The sequence below is a fragment of the Echeneis naucrates genome, chromosome 3, assembly GCF_900963305.1.
Source record: "Echeneis naucrates chromosome 3, fEcheNa1.1, whole genome shotgun sequence".
Lineage (NCBI taxonomy): Eukaryota > Metazoa > Chordata > Actinopteri > Carangiformes > Echeneidae > Echeneis > Echeneis naucrates.
In genome coordinates, this window is record NC_042513.1 from 2,387,370 (window position 1) to 2,396,588 (window position 9,219).

The window sequence follows — 9,219 nt, forward strand, 5'->3', positions numbered from 1 at the left end:
TTTGTCACTTTCCCTAGCCCTTCTCTCCTACCACAGCTGTGGTTCACCGAGCTGCAGGGGAGCTGTGACAGTCGGGCAGCACAGATGACAAACAATGACAAAACCCTTATGTTGTCAGAGTTGGTCCGGGGTGAATATTCAGGGGAAATGTGTGAGTGTTGGTGGGAAGATGCCTGGTTTCATGAGCTGAGAAATTACTTTGAATAATTTTGACATATGCAATAAGAAGCTTTTTTCAGGCTTTAACTGTAGTTAGAAATTAGAAATTCAATTTTTTTTGAGCTTGACAATCAGACTTTCTAGCAATAATAATGGTGAAAATGCTGGCAACACACATTGCGTTGCATCAGTAGATTACATTGCTTTAACTTCTTAGACATGGGTTAGAAATTTTGTTCACAAAGTAATCTAGGCCACAGGCAGTAGTGTTTGTTTGCCAGCTCTGTGAGAACAGAGGGAGGAGAGAAGAGATGGAGCAAGCTGCTGCCAGCAGCATAGAACGGGATTATTGGAGCCTGGACAGAGAGATTTTTGGTAGCTGTTTTACAGTGATTTACATTTGCAACTTAAGCTTGTTGTTTCCGTTTCTGGGAAATGAACAAGTAGATCGGTTTTGTCTGCTAATTTATTTCTCTCACGTTTCCTACAAATCTAATATACAGGGAAGGGCATAGTGTGCTTTAGCTGACTAAATGGGTCTATAAATCTGAAATTGCCAACTTGGTCTGCCTTAACCTTGCAATAAAGAACTTTTTCAGTCACAGATGCAAAATTATCTTTCTCCAAATTATCACTTGGAGACAAGGCCCTTTCAGTATTATTTTTTTGAGTATGCTTTTGTATACATTGCTATTGTATTAAAAAAATTCTGTTATAGCTGCATGAAGTCATTGCCATTGGAGAATAATTTTGCAGACTCAAGCTACTTTAAGTGTGATACCTCAGATGAGTTCCATCTGTAGTTAGTCATAATGCGTCCATGTTGTGTGTGTGTGCCAGTTTGTCCCATGGTATGGAGGAGAGGTTAGGAAATATAAGAAAAGCTGGGATGAAAATAATACCGAATACAACAAAAAGAACATTGGAGCCTCATTTGCTCAGCTTAATAGTTAAAGCTTTTATTATAGAAAAATGAAACCAAATAAACCAAAAATCACTGGTCTCACCAGGATGTCCCATAAATACACAAACTGAACAACAACCACAGGTCAGTAACAAAACACATCTTTCCACAGAAAGGGACAGAAATGTAATGTTAGTGCCGACACACACTGAGGAGACCACACACCCCGACTGACACACAGTGGCACACTAGCCCCAAATGCTGCCTCTCTTTCCATTTTATCCTCCAGCCGCTGCTCAGGTGAATGCGAAGCACCTGTATCCGGGCGGAAGCACAGCAGCCGCACTAACACACGCACCTCGGCACTAGGGCCGTAACAGTGTATGTGTGTCTGCGTGAATGACTAACCTCATTAATGCATGGATGCACACTGTTGAATAACTACACGGTGGCATAGGTAAATAGTGTTTGGGGGTGTAAGGTGAGGCAGACATGGTCGGCGGTAGCGGAGGAAGAGGGAGCAAAGGCAGAGAGCAAAATTGACTCGTATGAAGGACAAAGCAGGGACAAATATGTATGATCTTTCACACTGCAATATTATCTATCTATCTACCGAGCATTTGACTCTATGATTCTATGAACAAACCAAGAGGCATGAAATGGAACAGCATCAGTGGTTATTATGTTGGAAATCAGACTGAGTTCCAGTAATGCAGAAATCTGTGATAACAAAGAAATTAGCAGATTATGCTTTGGACAGACGGTTTGATTTATTGTATTGCAACTAATTTATATCCTATTCTTGTTTTTATTCCAAATATGTTATATATTTTGATGTCCTGCAGGGCAAATGTCCAGGAAACTATTTCAATTTTATCTATTCTGTTTTTCTCAGCTGCTTTAATGTCAGGCTCTCTCCTCTCACCAGCTCCACTGTCAGCAAAAAACATTCTGCACTGTATGGATGAAGCCATTAACAGAAATTCCATTGTAATTCTTCTGCCTATAATGCAACACGTTCGCAGGAACCCAATGAATATTCCCAAATTTTATATGCATATTTTGATGTACTGTCGGTCCTTCATGCTTTTTCCTTTGTTTTCAGTGTGTGCTCTGTGTGAAGGACAACATTTGGACTTCCAGAGGACATACAAGAGGAAATACACTGTCAAAATCAGCTGGATATGAGCTAGGAAATGAGTATCTGCTCCACCTTTACACAGGGTATTTTCTGTTCTTTATGCTCATTAGACAAGCTAAAGCCTACAGAGCTGTAGGAGTACAGGCTGCGGTTCAAGGAGACAGTTGGAGGAAAGAGTAATGATGTCATAAATGGATTTGAACAACTCCGCACACTGTCATCTTTTCCTCTGCCTTCCTATCTAAGCACACAATAAATGTTAGAGTAGCTCCATGGCACTGTATTGACTACTACCAGCAATAAACAGTAATCAGCTCCAATCATATGTGTGCACTACAGCAACAGCTAGATTAAAACATTGACTGATGGAGACAGCACCTCTGGCTAAAATCAATAGCAGCTTACATACACAGCTAGAATAAAGCTCATAACGAATAATGCAGCATTGATTGCAACACTGAGGTGCATCCATTGAGTTGCTGATAAAGGGCTGCAGCAAATAAAAGAGCACATGATTATCTCTCAGGGGTGGGGGTGGGACAGCGTGTGTGTTTGTGTGATGAGGCGGCGGGGGTTGGAGGTTCATACTCACCCATAAATGGTGTTGCTGGCCCTCTTGCTCGCTGCCCTGGAGCGACTGGACTTCAGCTCTCCACTCATGCTCATGTCTGCATGGAAGAGCAACCAATTAACTTTGTAGTGATACAGAAGAGAACATCAACTCACAACACAGCTGGGGTGCAAAGCATGGGCAGAGAAAGAATGCCTGATGATTGCCTGACCTGTGAACCGTATGGATTGTCTCTTGTTGTAGATGTTTATCCAAGACTCAAATATCTGATTTATTTGAACAAAATTGACCTGACCTGTCATCTTTTTACATGATGATGACCAAAGGGCTGGTTATGACTGACAGAAGATGGAGAGAACAACAAACAGCCTCTGTCACTCTCCATGTATTATTTTGCCTCTCCGAGCCAGCTGTTTGCTTTCATTTTTGTCTCGGATTTTCATGCCTAGATCAGAGACCTGATGCTGCTTTAGAGTTTCATGGGCAGAACGAAATTTTTTTCACTGTATGTTTTTCCTACAAACTCCTGCATAAACACAGACAGTTAACCATTCGCCATCTTGGCCACAGGATATTCCAGCGACTCATGTTGTGGTTGTTTTACTTTGACTCAACAGAGAAAAGAAAAACAGTAATAGAATAAAGGTGGGAGTAAAAATAGGAGGTGGTGGGGGGTGTCTAGGAGACGACAGGAGAGGACAGAAGAGGCTGGTCTGACACAGACAGATGGGTAGTGAATGGAGCGTGACTGGGCCAGCTGCACGTACACTCACACAGTGTGGCTGTCAAATGGCTGGAAGCTGCAATTAATTAAGTAAGGGTGTGAGTGTGGGAAAAGAAATTCAAACACATGTATGTACCTTTACTTCCTACCGCAGAAACAAAAATTATTTTCTGACAGTTTACACTCAAACTGTGACCAGCTGGATGGCTTCTCTGGTGGCAATCTCAACCTCACTACTGACACATTCGACTAATTATTGCTGGCCTCAGCCTTACACACCTGCACTGCTAGAAACCCATCTCCATTAAGTAATAGACAAAAGTCAAATGTAAAAATTTACATAATTTAATGCATTGCCATCTAAACACAGGGAGTTCCAATTCATCCATAATTTTCGTCCACCCCCCGTAACTGCAGGTTTTAAATGGTCCCCATGTCAGATTTGTGCAAAAAAACTGAGAACGGCCAATTTGTTCTTTGGACATTGTGACTGTATAAATGGTGTATGGACTGCACTTACAGCGTGCTTTTCCAGCCTTATAGACCACTTAAAGTGCTTTACAATGGAAGCCACATTCACACAGCACTTTCTACGACATATACAACAACACATCTACAATTTACACTCCCAACAGACATTAGAGGCTATTTTGGGGTTCAGTATCATCCCCAAGGACACTTCAGCATCATCAGGGCATTAAACCATAAACCTTTTGATCCTCCCAAAAGGTAGACTAGATAATTGTATGCAATTTCAACACAATGCTTCGGTTTGATTTTTATGAGTAATGCCTCCGCCCTGGGGAGGGAAAAAAGTAAACCGATAAAGCATTTTGGTCACACACACAAAAATTGAATAATACTGGTATTTTATTTCCCTTGACCCAAACAGTCTGACAGCTTTATGGAGGTTTTAATAGAACCTCTAAGACCAGCAATGACTGAATTTCAGGTGGAATCACAAATGTTACCATTAACTTACTCTGATAACTGGTTTCATGTGACATTGCCCACCTCAGTCCAACATTATATAGGCAGTGCTGTTTTGTGACACCCATGACCTGACCCCGGATAAACGGATGAAGATGGATGGATGGATGTATGTTTTGTTACATGACACTGACTAAATCTTCTCCACTAAGAAGATAAATGTTTGGCACTTCATGTCAAGAATAATGAGCATCATCAGAAATGAGTCATGTACTGATATGGATGTGGCAGGAGGAAGGAAAAGTGCGTTTTATGATATTTTACCATGCAACAAGATAAATGTGTGATTGACTGCACGATTAAACTATTAAACAGGAAGAGAGGAAGGGATGCTGCTGAGCACAGTTGTCTTGCTCTACAGGAGCAACACTTCAGGGGGCAATCACACCGCTGTTCGGTAAACAAAGTCCTGTATGCTTGAATTAGATTCTACATACATAACCACACACACCTCAGCAAATGTGCAGCATAATTTTATTAAATATATGAATTAGAATTTTTTAATTGTAAGTAATACAATCGATTTCCCTTTTTTAAAATTTTTACCTACATCCTTTATAGCCAACTCAGAACTTTTTAATAGTACTGTTAAGTTTATGCAACATTGATTAATCTTTTGATCTTGAGTGAAGACACATCAATCAACTACAGTACTGATGATAGCTGATTCCTTTTTATTTCTACATTTAGCCCTTACAGCTACTCATACCAGTAATACTTTGAATTAACCCCTCCTATTCTAAGCATGTACAAATAATTAATAATGGCAAAAAACATGATCAACCTGTTTTATACAGATAAGGATATTTGTGTTTTTTTGATGCACATTATTTTTCAAAAATGATAAAAATATGTCTATGTAAAATGTTTTTAACTATGGTGTTGCTCACTATTTCTCACTATTTTCATAAGCAGCAAGATAAGGGTATTAAAGTAAAGTGGTAAAGATAATATATCTGACGTTTTTCTCCTTAAGTTCCCTTTTTCATGTATTCTTTTTATCTTTTAAATTACAGCAAAAATTGTTTGTTTTGTTTTCCTTTTCATTAATACAGAATGGATTGATCAAAAACAAAGATTGTACATATTGCAGAGAAATGTGATTCTTCGTCATATCAACATTGTACAATGAGTCACAATTTTCACTGTGGACAAGCTGAATAAGGGAAAAGCACAAGACAACCCCAACTAAAAGAAGCTAAGCATGTTTAGCGCATGTTTGTAAAATAGAGCAAAGGTCACTGGAGGACACACCAAGGTCACACATGATGAACCACAGTGAGTGATAAAGCCCCAGTCTCTGCCACAGTCTACAGTCTGTCACTGTGCTTTGTATCAATGAATGTTGGGCTGAGTTCCAGACTGTCACCTCATGCCGAGCCAAAGAGAGAGCTTGCTTAATCACAATACCTTGAGACAAAATTACACAGCAGCAACTAGGAAAAGCTAACCTCTTTTACCAGCTGCAGGAAAAGTACTACGTGTTAACTTGTGCTTTTGCCTACACACATACACATAAAAGCCTACTTTTCTATCAGTCAATTATGTATTGAAATGTATGCTTCTAAAGTATACTTCAATGACATGTACATAGCTGTAAAACTCTAAAACGCACAGACAGTGATGGAATCTGTGCATCAGGGGAATTTTTGCTCTGCATTTATTTTATCTTCACAGACTCATTTCAGCAGACAGGATTACCACACGCACAATTTCACACACATGCACACGCATGCACACACACACACACACACACAAAACAAGCCACCATATTTCCACAACAAAAATGCTAATGAATAATATTGTGAATAAGAAATTAGACTAGAATAATGTCTGGGAATTTAATTTGTATACAAAAACCTTAAACTTTCACTGCCTTTCTTAAACTGCTCACTTTGACATCACACGCAAAATTTCCTACCAGCTCAGGGAAAATTTCTTGTTGATCTTGTTTGAGTCTAAGGAAATAATGTATCATATTGAACATCTCTTGTCATTAATGAAATTTTCTTCAATCTAATTGGAGATTAAATTGCTGAATTATTAGTTTTAGCTTTTAGCTGATTGGGCAAAACCATTTTAACTTTTGATAATTAATTATGTATACACTGCATCCCATGCTGCATTTTATAGATCAGGAAAGTGGCTATCCTTGTTTCCAAATGAATACGGACACATTTTTAGTTTGTTTTCTGTTTGTTATTTTTTATGTAAAGCCTGCATTGTGCATGCCTCCTCTCTGCTCGCTGTCATGCTGCGTCTTTTACATTTCCTGCACTGCAACTGACCTCGGGTCGGACTGAGTCCCAACAGCAACCATGAAGCTTTTGTTTCAACATGGAGTCCAATGCAATGTAATCACAGACATCATTGTCAGCATACGACATGGATTAATAGGACATGAAAGGCGGATGTGAAACAAAAAAGAGAAAAAGGGAAAGCTGTATCACAGTTCAGGGAATACACCTGTGCTGTAAGAGATCTCACATTACAGAAAAGCAGATAGCGATAACACACAGTCAGGTCTCCCACTCTGAATTGATCTCTATTGAAGCCTTTTTTTTTTCCATCAGTGAACGTGTAGCTTTATGGGCAGGGAGCCGTTTCTGAACTAGTGTGGAAGTTGTGAGAAGATGCAGCCAGTTTGCCTATATGGCAGGTAAAATCCAGGAATTATAATGATTTATTTAATCTGCAGCTGAAAGTAAATAGGAGAAACTGTGATCCATCGCCATGAACCAGGATCACAACATAATGAAGCTTATGGCAGTTTCTGTTTTACCAGCCATTTTTTTCTCATTGAGAGAGCCAGTGACACAGAGAGAGAGAGAGAGAGCTGACCTTGCCAATCCGAGAGCTCAGGATGAGCTTTGATGAGATGCACCTTACCATGCTGAAGTTGTCAGAAACGTCCCTTTATGCTGCACAATGTTTACATCCTAAAGCCCTGCTTCCCTTTCCTTTCTACCTCCACAGACTTCTTTCCAAAGCACAGTCTGGATGGGATCACTGTGGCGATGTGGAGAAAACCACAGCAAACAGCAATGAGGCAAAAGTGCAAAGGAAGCTGGATTCAGTGTGAAGTGAAGAGATGAGCTGAGAGCGAGGCGCTTTCAGATGGACAAAAGGCAGACAAAGTATATATATATAGTCTTTGTCTGTTTTAGTGGATTTACAAATATACACACTGCTGCATGCAACTCCACTAAAACGCGCGCGCGCGCGCACACACACACACACACACACACACAAAAGGATAAACCTGGTATACTCACATCTTGGGGTGAACAGGGTCATATCAGGGATGCCAAACAAACAGCAGGCAGTGAGAAGAGTGACAAGCCAAAGATTTGTGTGCTTCTTTCCTGCAGCTCTCTCCTTTCACGTCCTCACTCTGTGGCTGTGTGAAGCGCGCTGCTGATGATCTGACTGCTGCGATACTACTGACTCAGTGACAAACCAGCTAAAGGGGAACCGATGGGATGTACCAAGTCCCGTCCGCTGGCAGGGGTGGGCAGGGGAGTACTGGACTGTTCCATCAGCGGGAAAGCTGGCAGGGAGACAGAATGCGCTCAGAGCTGGTTTCCCCTCAGCAACAGTCAGTCAGTGGCTTGGCTCGAGCTCAGGGCTCCCAGACTGCAGCCAGGCGCAGAGGGAGCTGCCAGGGATAGTGTGCCTGATTGTGATTGTATCTTAATGCACATCTCAAAGAGCAGAGGGTTGCTTCATATTTCACTCTCTACACAAAGAAATGGGATAAACACACACAGTAGCAGTATGATGGGAAAATTGAATAGGGCTTAACGTGTTAAAATGACATGACATGAGGATCATCAATTATGTAGCTCACTCTAAAAGCTTGTCCTCCACTGTATGATTACATGATACAGGAGATGATAGATTATTGACAAGCATTCAAAGATTACTCGATAAACCATGAAAGAGCTATATCCAGTGTTCTAGCTTCATCTTTGCCCTGAGCCGGAACCACAGTGAATTAGTCAGAATCAAGCCAAAGCATTATTTTAGCATTATTTTTGTTTATGACTACATCTGAAAGCAGAATCAACTCTTTGCATGTAAACAGTGCATTTTGTGTAATTGTTGTCCCATTTTTTGTGCAGCAGTTGAAAAGAGAATGTACCTGAGGGTGTTTAATCTCTCTGGCACCCTAGGAGAGGCTTTCATGTGGGTTTAATTAGCTTCTTTAACAACCAAGACAAGGTAAGACTGGCTGCCAGCCAAACTTTAATCTTAGTCACCTCTGAAATGATTATTACCTCTTTTCACAGTACACTTAACCCAGGCACAATTGCATTACTAAGATGTTAACTGTTGTGTAACTGTGTGATCCCAGTGGTGTGACAAGAAGCTAAATTAGCTCTGGACTATCAGTATAAGGTCAGAAATGTATATTGCCAAGAGTAATGTTTACTTTTTGCCATAATATAAAAGCTTTGTAATTTTAATGTTGATGCAAGCAATTACATCCAGGATTTGTTTTTGTTTCCACGTGTCAGATGTAGTACCAGATGAACATAGTGTAACATGCATTACAAAATACATTAATACATTGCACAGGTATTCCCTTCCAACGCTCAGAATGCGCTGCCACTGCCATGTGTGGGTAAAGCCTTCTCGCCTTGGCTCAATTTGCATTTGGCGACGGCTGAATGAGGAGGGTGAGTGTGTGGATGTACTGTGTGGTGCTGCAAAAACAATTCAAACTG

At 40.5% G+C, this 9,219-nt stretch overlaps 1 protein-coding gene across 2 annotated transcripts in view; it reads right to left on the reverse strand.

Moving 5' to 3' along the window:
* Window positions 1–7,910, reverse strand: part of LOC115041386 (heterogeneous nuclear ribonucleoprotein C) — a 29,244-nt gene extending 21,334 nt beyond the window's left edge. The window contains exons 1-2 of one of the 2 annotated variants that reach the window (XM_029498799.1): window positions 7,765–7,910; window positions 2,797–2,872 (exon numbers count right to left, since the gene is read on the reverse strand). In XM_029498799.1, coding sequence (XP_029354659.1) covers window positions 2,797–2,872; window positions 7,765–7,786 — 98 coding nt within the window. In that variant the 5' untranslated portion in view covers window positions 7,787–7,910. Of the gene's footprint in view, window positions 1–2,796; window positions 2,873–7,378; window positions 7,451–7,764 lie in introns of those variants that run through there. The other variant, XM_029498800.1, reaches the window with a different exon arrangement.
* Between the last annotated feature and the right edge of the window lie 1,309 nt (window positions 7,911–9,219).